General features: G+C 52.6%; 1 protein-coding gene across 1 annotated transcript in view; it reads left to right on the top strand.

Moving 5' to 3' along the window:
* Positions 1-11,342, top strand: part of Nxn (nucleoredoxin) — a 141,600-nt gene extending 130,258 nt beyond the window's left edge. The window contains exons 6-8 of the mRNA XM_032914385.1: positions 5,431-5,610; positions 7,030-7,154; positions 9,886-11,342. Coding sequence (XP_032770276.1) covers positions 5,431-5,610; positions 7,030-7,154; positions 9,886-10,068 — 488 coding nt within the window. The 3' untranslated portion in view covers positions 10,069-11,342. The remainder of the gene's footprint in view (positions 1-5,430; positions 5,611-7,029; positions 7,155-9,885) is intronic.
* Positions 11,343-12,012: the final 670 nt, after the last annotated feature.

The raw sequence follows: 12,012 nt of genomic DNA, 5'->3' as shown, positions 1-12,012 counted from the left end.
CTGGCCTATATCTATATCCAGGCTGAGCTGCCTCTACCTGGCCGTTGGACCGAGAGAAGAGAGAGAGAGAGAGAGAGAGAGAGAGAGAGAGAGAGAGAGAGAGAGAGAGAGAGAGAGAGAGAGAGAGAGAGATGATCTGACAGTCACCTGGCCCTCCCTGAGTGAGGATATATAATGCAAAGAGAATGCATTCTCTGAGTATCTGGGATCTAGGCCCAGAGTGCCCTTGTGCCTGTTTCTCCCTCCAAAGTGGCCTTACCAAATGCTGACAGTTATTTGAGGGCTCATAGGGAGTGAGTCACCCGTCACAGGGTAGCTATACCTGCTGCAGGTCTTAAGGACAAATTTGCCCTAAGCTAGGGGGACCAAAGTCTGGCAGCTGCCAGGGGCCTGGTCACTGGCTCCTGTTAGGGGCCCGGGACTGCGCCCTGGGGTTGTGTGAAACTGTAGTTGTCATAGGGCCACCCTGGCTTGCCGAGGATTTGGCATTTGGCTTCCCTCCATCTCCTTTGTCTCCCTGAAAAGCCTGCTTCCCTGCAAGGCCTCCCTATCAGTGCTTCGTGCAGACTGGGGAATTCGCGGCCCTGTAAGCCTTTAAAATGCCTTTCTAAAGGAACCATTTAGACACACTTGGCAAAAGGCAAATCTCATTAGCCATTGTCTAAGTAACCCCGGGCTGCTAGAGAGTATTGGAGAACACCCTGTTCTTTTGCAAGGAGGCTTAGGGGCCCTTCTATCTTGAGCGAGGGACCCACGCTCTTTGTCCTTCCTCTCTCTTCTTCCCCAGCCTGTGGGAGGGTAGAAGGTGGCTCTGGCTGGGCAGCTGTAGTGTAGAGCCTTGCTGTCCCCAACACAGAGATTTCTGTTTCCTTTTCCTCTTGCTCAATCCATGTTTCACTGTTTCTTCTGCCCTGCATTCCCTACATCCCTCCTCCCTCACCCTCCCTCCCCTCTCTGCTTCTTCATTTGCCCACTTCCTTAACTTCCTTCAGAAAACGGACCTGAGGCACTCTGTAAAGATAAAAATGACACTTTCAGAGTGTGTGTCTTTTCAGTCAGCAGAGAGCAAGTAGCCGGGCGTTTTATTCGGCAGACAAACCTCTGCATTCAAAGTGCTGGCGCCTCTGTGTAGAGCTGCCTGTCTGATGGCGGAGGGCAGCCATCGAAGCCTGGGAATCCACTGAGTGGCCTTGAGTGGCCTTGCCGCTCTATTCTGTTTGTTGCACTTAATTGTGAGCACGTAAAAAGAAGGGGGAAAAATACAGGGAGAAAAAACAGAAAATAACATAATAAATACCCATGCAGTTATACCGGGAAGATTTTTTGTTGTTGTTGTTCAGATTTTTAGAACAGAAACCAGATCCTGTGAACACTCCTAGGCACACCCAACTTCCAAAAGGAAAGAAGGAAGGAAGGAAGGAAGGAAGGAAGGAAGGAAGGAAGGAAGGAAGGAAGGGTAATGGAAGCATTACAGACAAACAAAAGGCCCTTCACTCTCTGCCTTCCTTCTCCCAGGGGAATCGCCACCATACATTTACTGCGTAACTTCATAAGCCGCTTCTGTATTTCCCTGCATGTATATGAACCCATGAATAATGTATCCTTTCCTTGGTTTGTCTTTTAGAAGCATACTTTAAATGCTGTCATAATGTAATTTTCCCTCTTGAGTTTTTCCCTTACACGCTGGTTTGAAATGTATCCCCACTAACACTCATGTCTAGTTCACTATTCCCAGGCCTGGGAAGTGCTCCGTTGCTTAACCGCGCTGCCTGACACATCTGCCCCTCTTGATGGACAGTTTAACTGTGCCAGCAGACAGATCTGCTCCACTCTTGATTGACAGTTGGTTTCTGGGTCTATAAGAAAAACATGGCCGTGGATGGATATCTTGGTGCAGACTGGGTAGCTTTTGAGTCTTCGGGCCAAGTCCGAGTTGGTCCAGACCCCTCTGTCTGACCTCGGTTGAGTTTTTCTGAGCTTTGCCACCTAAGTCGGCTGCTCCCTTCCTTCCTCTGAGCAAAGGAAGGCTTTCGGGGAGGGCGCCACAGGAGGAGGGCGAGCCGGTGAGCAGAGCTGGCTGTTTGGTTTCCCCAAGGCATTGGCTTGCGTTTGTCATCCCCACCAAGCCCTGGTGCCCTTGGGTTCTGATTTTCATCTTATGTTAATCCACATATTACATCGCTTAAAATTCCAGCTTCTCCATATCTCGTTTCAAATGTATTCCTATCTTCCTCTACAACTGTTCCCACTTTTCTGGTCCCCTTTGGCCACTGTCCACATGCTTACACAGAGCTGTAATGTAGCACTGTGCCAGCTGGGCTTCCCTCTGAGCAGTACACCCAGCCCTTCCCAATAGGCCGCGCCCTCCCTGGTGACCATTGCCACGTCTCACAGAATTAGGCCCTGCAGTGCACCTTGGCTTGCACTTCCTGTCCCACGATGTCCTCCTTCAGTTTCCCTTCCCGCCTCCCATTGGTCTTTGGGGACTGGGCGCCCCTGAGGATGCTGCCATCTGGGTGCAGACAGCTAGCTGGGTGCTACTCCTCCTGGCTCCTTTCTTCCTCAAGTGCCTGGACCAGTTCAGCTTCTTTGTCCCACACCTACCCTCCTATCCCCAAACTGCGGGGCGGCCTCTATTTTTTTTTTTTTTTTTTCAGGTTGTTCTAAACCACTAGTAGGTGTCATCCCGAGGGAAGGGGTTTGTTTGGCACGGGCTTTTCAAACCCCATCCTTTCTCTGTGCTTTGGTGGAGATAGGGGAGGGGACTCTGGAACTGACAGATACTCTAGTCCCTAAAGCTGAAGATGCAGGCTGTCTTCTTTGGGAATGGGGGCGTGTGTGAGCTTGGGAAGACGGGCGAAGAGCGAGGGCTGACCTCTTACTTGGCACACATTCCCGCTTGTGGGGCTCTCCTCATATCCCCCGTCCCTTAGCTGACATTCTTCGCCTGGCTGAGGTCTCTGACTGCTCCACGGCTTCCACCTTCTGTGCCTCTGCCTTCTCAGGAAGGACTTTTTCAAACATGAGTAATTTATAGCATTTTCCTTTCACACGGACAGTATCCCCAGTCCTCTGCTAAAACATTTTACATTTGCATCTCCTTCTTCCACCCATTATTGAGAACGATAGAATCTGACATCCCCACTTGGCAGAAGTTAGGGCATGCAGGATCTTCCTTAAAACTCGGAATCCACACCTTTCCCCTTTCCCCTTTCCCCCAACCGTCCCAGCTGGCTCTGCTGGGAAACAAGTCTGGCTGGGCAGAGATAAGCTGCCTCTTTTATTCCTGCAAGACGCCCCTCGCTGGTGTGGAAGGTATGCATGACTGCATTGGTGAGACATTTGCTGTTCCCTTGAAGTTTCCCGAGGCTTCACCCTGTTTTCTCTGAAGTATTGACTTTGGAAAGCCTGCTTCAGGGACTGCATGCTGGGGAGGAGAATAGGGTGATGACACCTTCAGCCTTCTCTGCCACCACTCTGGGGAGGGAAGCAGAGAGAGGAAAATAGCTTGACAAACTGGTTCTGGGATGTTCCTGGCCCCAGCCAGGTGCCCAGAGAGTCCTTGGCAAAGGTACTATCCTGGAGACAGAGCCACAGCCCTTGCAACAGGCAGCCCAGTGTTCCTATCCTGTTGTGACTGGCTGGTCTGGTGGTCCTCACAGCTCACAGGTGGCCACTGTGCTGTGCCTGCCTCCCCTTTTTGCCACCCTCTGATTCAGCACTCTTCGAGGGTTCTAAGGGTAAATCCAAGGTCTCCTGAAGGGAACGGTGGACCCGGGGAGCATAGATACTCTTCAGTTCCAGGTCTGATTGTGTGTGCTTCATGCACTGAAGTCCCACTCCTGACACTGCCCTATCCCTGTGGGCCTTATGGCCTTGGGTTCCTAGACACGAGCTCTGGTGCTCAAAGCACTGAAATCAGGAGAGGAGGACCTTTTAGTTTCCATAGCTGAGGGGACGGAGTGGAAAGAGCCCAGGCAGAGGATCTGTGCCTCTGTGGAGTCTTCAGTGGACTCCCTGGCAGCCATCTTGAGTGCTTACTGTCCTGTCCTGGTCCCCACAGGACTCAAGGGAACGTCAAATCCCCTCATGGTGATTCAGTGGAAAAACAGAAGAATTAGACTCCCTGGCTGACCGACATGAAGTCACTTCCCTGAGCTCTGTGTCTGTCAGTCCTTCCTGCATCCCCATTTAATCCAGGCTAAAAACTGTGTATATTCACAGCAGTGGGCAGGCTCAGTTTGCCCACTGCTCAGAATTGCCCAGTTTCAGAAGCACTGGTTCAGATTAAAGGACTGTGCCAACGCTTTCTAGAGATGGGGACGTGGCAGTGCAGTCTCTGTGTCCCAGGCTGCCCCGTGTAGCCTCTAGCCTGAGGCTTCCTTTGGGCTACCGACATAAGGCCTGTGTGTGGTGACACAGCCAATATGGGTTCAGGCCTCCGGGGGGAGAGGCAGTCAACAGAACAACTTCCCAGGTCTCCTGTTTAAGACTGAGCACATCTTAAAAGTCCACGGGAGTCGGGGCCAGGGAGCTGGGTTCTTTTCACCTATCCTCTGACACACCCATCCAGCTACTTCTAATAGATGTGAACAAAATGGAATCATTTATTCCTTTTGAAGAAAGGCCCACCACTGTGTGCCCACTGGGCCCACCGCCACAGCAGGTTACAAAGCACCAGGGTCATACCTCTGGTACCTCACTGTACCCCCTATGGAGATGTAAAATGTCAGTGGAACAAATTACTGACCAAATATTTCAGAACATATAAATATTAAATTTCTCTGGCTTTCCTATAAAATCCAGGCTTTGGTCTGCTCCCAAGGGGGGGTACCCAGAGAGCTCTACTGGGGAGGGGACCAGCTACCAGCGGAGAGACAAGTGTCCCCGAAGGTCAGGGCAGAGGCTGACTCTGTGAGTGGCAGCTCTGGCCGGAAGAGAAGCAGTAGGGAGTGGGGTGCAGAGAACAAGGAGGTGGCAAGCCCACATGCCACTGTAAACGCCCCACCCTCCAACCCCTCCCCTGTGTTCACATGGGGATTTGTACTTAGAGTGCATGTGCTGCACGCGGATGCGTGTGCACACCAGGATTGACCCCAAGCCTTGTGCACATTAACTGAGCATTGGTTTCTGTGTTCTGTCACTCAGTTGCTGATGATGGAGCTGGATAGATGTGGGCTCCAGCTCCTTCACAGTATCACCCCAGAGAACTCCAAGGCCCAGACTCCTTCGGCTTTCTGTGGGGTGACTCCACACAGACCCAGAGTGGTTCTGCATCTAATCAGCAACTGGGTTTAGTTTTAGCCCAGGGCTTCCAGACCAGACCTGCCCTGGATCCTTACTGTGAGAATGTGAATGCCCCTGATTTGGAAGACCAGCTCTACCCTGTCTCAGGACAACGGCCAGCTAAGTGTTGTGTCTCTCTTGCAGGCATCCCCACGCTCATCGTGCTGGACCCGCAGGGGGAAGTGATCACTCGGCAGGGCCGGGTGGAGGTGCTCAATGACGAGGACTGCAGGGAGTTCCCATGGCACCCGAAGCCCGTGCTGGAGCTCTCTGACTCTAACGCTGTGCAGCTCAATGAGGGTCCCTGCCTCGTCCTTTTTGTAGGTATGGAGCTGAGGGGGAAGTGGAAGACAGGTCAGAATGGACCTCTCGTGGGAGGCAGATAGTATTCCCTGCCCCCAGCCCCTTTCCATCATTAACAGTGTTGATCTGGGGTCTTTGTCTCCCCAGCAGCCTTGCTTTTGACCCCAATGATTTATTCATCCCCCTGCAGGCAGTGGCCTGGAGCAGCTCCTGCCATCCCTGTGTGCTGCTCCTGCTGCCAGCTGGGCAACAGGTCATGCAGGAAGATGCCCTCAGCCCCCCATGAACAGAACCTTTGTTGGGAAGGGAGATGGGAGGGCGTTGCTTGCACAGCAGCTGTAGGGGGTGGGGCCCCCTCAGGCTAAGGCTCATCCAGGCCTGCTGCTACTTTCCTATGCTCTAAGGAACAATTCCAGCGGCCCACCAGAGCAGGCTGGCTCTACCGGTGGAACCCTGCATCCTCCACCCTCAGAAGCTATGCCTCTTGGCTAAGTAGAAAGACAGAAAAGTAACCCTGCAGACTGCGGCCTGACTCAGGGTGCTTTTGCAACCTGTGGCCAAGAACCTTGAGACTTTGTTGGCCACCTCCAGCTGAATTGCTCCATTAGGTTCATGGTTAGAGCGACCCCCACCAACTTCACCGAGGGCCTGGGGAGCACCCTCAGCACCCTGCTGCCTTCTCTGGGGTCTGGTTTCGGGACCTCAGCATCAGAACTGAGAAGCAGACTGATCCGGTCTTGGATAAGAAGGCCTGTCAAGGAGAAGGGGCCTTGAAAAGTTTTCCCTGTGGGGCTGTCCTGCCCCCTGTACAACATCCTGGGGTCGGTTTGGAAAGAGCTCTGAACTTGGGGACAATTAGGAACCTTTTGGCCTTCTTCAGAAATGTAGAAAGCAAGTCCCAGAGAGACAAAACAAGTTGGGTAGCATCACAAAGCGAATTAGATGGGGGTGTCCCCGGAGTTTGTCACCATGAGCCTCTTGGGCAGTATGGCACTTCTGGACAGACTCTCATGCCCTCTGTGCTTTACCCCTTGAGGACCTCGTGCTGACTCCTGACCACAGGCTCCCGCAGCCTAAGCTTCCTTGTGTTTTCCTGCAGATCTGCCCGCCAGGTGGCTTTGTAGCAGCTGTGGTGTCCCATCACCACCAGAACTGCAGAGGGGACCAGGGTCCTCAGCTCCTCGCAGCATTCATGGTTCTGGCTCTGTTACTGGGAGAATGCTCCTAAGGGCTCCGGTGTAGGCATGGGAGCAGCACAGCTCCCCGTATACGTTTGTGACGAACTTCGTGACAGGGTCTGTGTGCTGGTGGGTAGGGCTGCTCACTGAGCCTCTGTGTCTAGCGAGCCCAGTGTGCCTCAGGCCCATCACTCAGGTCCATCCCCGCTCACTACTATTTGACAATTTAAAGTTGCTTGTCCTTTTCTCTTCCCCGCCACAGACTCTGAGGACGATGGAGAGTCTGAGGCAGCCAAACAGCTGATCCAGCCAATAGCTGAGAAGATCATCGCCAAGTACAAAGCCAAAGAAGAGGAGGCGCCGCTGTTGTTCTTTGTGGCCGGGGAGGTGAGTGCAGAGGACAGGCCTGGTGTCCTGGCCAGACTGGCAATAGGGACTTTCAGGACATGAGTGATCTTGGCTTCTGGAGGTCTGAAGGGACCTCTGGGTCTGAGCTGATTGTACCACACAGAGATGTAAGAGGAAAAGGTGTGTCCTTAGTCATCAGACACCGCTTCCTATCCCTGCTGTATCCCCCAACCCCCGCCCTTCCTTCTCACTCAGCAGCCCTCAGAACATTAGGAAACCCTCCTGGGTCTGTTCCCCGTGCACTGCTGGGAGAGCAGCGGCAGACATCAGTCAGCCACCCTCACTCCTATCTGTGGTGCTGGATCAGAACCAGCCCCCAGTGCTTTGCAAAGTATCTGCCCATCTAGTCCCACTGTACCAGCCTGCAACACAGGCTTAGCCATCCTGACTTAAAACATAGCTGAAGACGCTTGGGGAGGTTGGAAGTTGCTGCTGTTCCCCAGCTGTTGAGCCCAAGGCCTAGTTCTTGAAGACCCTCACTGTGCCAGACTGAGTAGGGGACATCCTCCAGGTCCTTAGAGTAGAGATGCCCTGTGCAGGCGCCTGACCCCCCAGAAAGCTTGGGAGCCTGCATCCTACAGGCACCTGCATTCTGCAAGATGGCCGAGATCAGCAGCGCAGGCGCTCTCCTGGCTCCTTCTGCACATGCTCACTGCCTCTCTACCCCACCCCAGCACCCCTCTGAGGTTCACATCAACAGACTCTATGAGGCCTCCCCCCAGCTTTTCCTGCAAAGGTCATAATCTCCAGTTGGTCGGAGCCTGTACACTGGATCCCAAGAGAAGCACAGGAAGACAAACAAGAGAGGCCAGACACCCTAAGCCACCCATTCATCATCTCCTCAGTAACCACCCCGGCTGCCCTGCTGGGCCCCTTGCAGGCAGCCCCAGTTGCCCTGCCCAGCCCTGGGGTGGAGGGGAACAAAGAGGGTTCACAGGCTCCTGCAGGGGGGTGGGGGGCTCCCAGCCGCCCCACACAAAGAATGGCAAGGCAGCTCTGCATGTATTAAACTCTAACCCCTAGAGAATAGCTCCTAAGAAAGATGGGTGCAGAAGAGAAAGGGCTGGGCTGGGGGCAGGGCGGGGATTCAGGAGCACAGCTGAAAAGCTTTTGCAAGTTTCCTGTACCCTAGGCTCCTTGCCAGGAACCTCACCTGCTGGTCTCCTTTGTCCCTCACCCTCTCACTGGGAACAATGCTCATTATCCTGGTTCCTAGATGAGGAAAGTGAGGCCTTAGCTGGGAGCACTGGGGGCTGACTACCTCTCATAGCATCCTGGGTGTTGGGGATGGCACCTGGGCTCCATTGATGTCCCTTGCCAAGGCCATGCAGAAAGTAGGTAGCAAAAAGGAACTGGTGGGGCTTCTGTGACTCCAGGGTCAGGGCTCTTTCTTTTCTGACAGATGGGTCAGTTCATGTCTAGAAGGACAGACAGGTTTGGGGCTGCTGTCCATGGGTCGGAAAGCTAGGCAGAGCCCTGTGTCATCCATTGCTTCACGGAAGTTCCAAGTCTTGGCAGCCTTCTGTCCTAATGCTCAGAAGCAAGATAACCTGGACGGGGGGTGGGGGTGGGGGGCGCAGGGAGATGGGACATGGACATTGATTAACTGAGTCCAGCAGTGTGCCCAGGGCTAAGAGAGTCTTTTTATTCTTGTTGTTTTCATTTTCCAATCCAGTCCCTTGGGACAAGCAGTGGTTAATCTGAAAGCCTTTGAGAACATTAAAATTCATCTCTCTGGTTTGTTCAGGGAGAGGCACCGGAGCTCTTGGCTTGGTCCAGGCCTCCTGAAGGGATAATATGAACAGTGTTTGTCCAGGTGCTCTCCTCTGTTTACCATGAAGGGTCTATTAACCCGTGAGGAGGGCTGGACCTGGTGATCGATGCCCAAGATATAGAAGCGTCTGGCTTTACGGGAGGAAGATGTCACTTACAAACCCTCCTTAGTGTCAGGGAATATAATAGATTTTTGTCTGGGGAACCAGTGAGCTTAAGTTTCATGCCTCCTGTCCTGTTAAAAGCTAGGAAGACCCCAAGCCCTTTCTCTGCAGGGCAACTCAAAACCTTTCATTAGAATTAGAATTAGAGTGTTATATGTTGTACGGTGTTTAGTCCCATTTCCCACTAGTCTCTAAATGAAGTCTGTCCCATAAAAGGTCACCTCAAATAGTGGCTTCTCCATAAAAGTTTTTCCTTGTCTTTGGCCCTGTTTTTTCCTGTTTGATGAGGAGTGTTTGAGCTGAGGGAACTCACCAGGACAGCAGCAGGGAATGCATGGCAAGGCGCCAGCTTCTTAGAACAACACAGTGGAGGAGCGTCCAGGCTGGCCGGGCACCTCCTGCCTTCACTTCACACAGGGCATGGGAGACAGTAAGCTGTTTTTGTTGGAAAACACTCCAGAGTTGAAGTCCTGACCAGCCTCAGATAATCCACAGTGGGGCTGCAAAGAATTGAGAGCTGGTTGCAAAACCTAGCGATCAGGACTTAAATCAGAACCTTAAACGGCAGAGGGCGTGTTAAGGTCACCTTCATGCTCGTGAAGAAACTTGGCTTGCCTCCTGGGTTGAGGGACGCAGGGCAGGGTCTTCATCCTCCCGATAGAAGCCCATCTCCCCAGCATGCTGATAGTCCCCTTCCCGTGCGCTCTAAGGACTGGCTCAGGAGACTCTCGTGTTAAAATTTACTGTTTTCTTGCCCTTCTGGTGACTTCCAGGATGACATGACTGACTCCCTGAGAGATTACACCAACCTCCCCGAGGCGGCACCTTTGCTCACCATTCTGGACATGTCAGCCCGGGCCAAGTACGTGATGGATGTAGAGGAGATCACCCCAGCCATTGTGGAGACTTTTGTGAATGACTTCCTAGCAGAAAAGCTCAAACCAGAGCCCATCTAGTGGGCTCTGGCCTCCTGAGACAGTATTTAAGACACAGTCTTCTCCCTTTCCTCCCCTCTGCCCTTGGACTTTTCCAGCGTGTCCTGAATCACACAACCCAAATGTCCAACCTCTGTGGTGCCTTGTTTCTGCATTAACAACTCAGCTAGCACCCAAGGGTGCACATCCTCACGGTGGCAGCAGATCCCACCGTGTTTGGAGACGGCTTGGGATCCGTGAGGATGGCATGACCAGCTAGCACCGAGACTGGCTCCTGGTGGAGGACCTTCCAGGGTCTTCTGCAGAGAGAGCAAGTAAGGACAATGGATTGAGGCCCCTACTCTGACTCTGGGATCAGTACACACAACCCTAAGCCAGAGGGAACTCTCCCGTGACACCCGTACCTGTGGGAGTTACAGAAGGGCCATGGCCTTAGCAGACATCAGCTGAGAGCTGTCGGCGACTGCTTTGTAAGGACATAATCTTTCTTGGTCTAAGGGAAAACCAGCGCATCAGTGGGTTCTTGGGTGGGGGACCTCCAAATCTATAAGGAAACTTGTGGGTGTTTGTTTTGGTGGGAAAATGAATAGCCAAGCTAACAGTTCATAGAATGCTTACTGTGTGATTAGTTACTTCATCTTATCTTTCTCCCTTACTCTTGGCCATCCCCAGGTTTCTACCCATACAAAAACCTCCCACTGTCCTGGAATTTTAGTAATGAATTCTCCCCTTGGACACCTTCCCAAGACTCAACCCTGAGTCCCCACAGAAGTGTTGCCTAGCTGCTGGGGGCTTCTCTGTGGGCCAGTTCTATGCCAGAGGCACCTGCAGTCTCGAGTTCCGTTTTCTTTTCAAACTGGATCCAAAAGGCGATGAGCCTGTAAAACGGGCTGTGCTTCAGAGAGCAGGGAGGGCATTGGGCATGACAACCGGAGTTGGCCCTGACCTCCTTTGCTTGGCCCACGTAGCTGAACTGACAATGGAAACACCAGCCATGCTCTTAGGGTCTGGGCTTTGGTTTAGGGATTCCCAGGACTTAAATCTGTCACAGTCTGGTGTCAGGGACTTCAAAGCATCTGGGCCTCACCCTCAGTTCCACCCAACACTTTACAAGCCCAAACCATTTATTTTGCAAAGCCCAGTTGTCCCCTCAAGCCCCCAACAAGCTATTGACACTGCTGCTCCTTGCTGAATCGGATTGTAGTTCAGAGGAACAAAATTAGTTGGTAATCACTCTATTGGGTGTTGCCAGCCTGAAGTGCAATCACCTAGAAAGAAATAAAACAGAAAAAGCAGGCCTCTCGGACCTCACCCTTTGCTTGGGTCTTCCTGTCCTCAGTGATGAGTCCTTTTCCCTTTAGTGCTCTATGTGGGATGGGGAGGGAAGAATGTTCTAGGACCTCCAAGAATCTAACTGAGACTGGGAACAGAGTTTGGTTGTAGGGGACACAAGGCCCTGAGTTCAAAACACACACACGCACGCACGCACGCACGCACGCACGCAGGCACATAGCACACAGCACACATGGCCATCTATTTCTCTTGGTTTTCAGGAGGCAGGAAGCTCATTAGAGGCTCAGTCCTTAGACTGAAGACCTTGTGAATTTTGCAATGACCTTGTTTACTGGGAAGCTGAGCACTGCCCTCCACAAGGAGACATTAGAATCACCATGACCTCACTTCAAAGAGTAGGGCAAGGAATGGATGGGATATCCAAGCCTAGCTGTCCTAGGGTTAGGGACTTCTTTGTCAGTGTCCCTGAGAGGGGGAACAAGGACCAAGATGAACTCCCTCCCTTGGAAAATGACTAGGTTTCTGTCTGTGCCCTGTGTGTGATTGCTTTGAAGGAAAGGATGGTGTCCCTCTTGGCAGCTAGCTACCTTTGAGCGGTGGGGGGAGGGAGGGAGCCAGTCCACAGGTGCAGGATTGGATCCATGTCATATCTCAGTGGCCTGTCCTGAGCTG

Source organism: Rattus rattus, chromosome 9, assembly GCF_011064425.1.
Source record: "Rattus rattus isolate New Zealand chromosome 9, Rrattus_CSIRO_v1, whole genome shotgun sequence".
NCBI classification, from domain to species: domain Eukaryota; kingdom Metazoa; phylum Chordata; class Mammalia; order Rodentia; family Muridae; genus Rattus; species Rattus rattus.
Note: the sequence above shows the minus strand (reverse complement) of the source record. Positions and strands in the feature narration are given on the sequence as shown.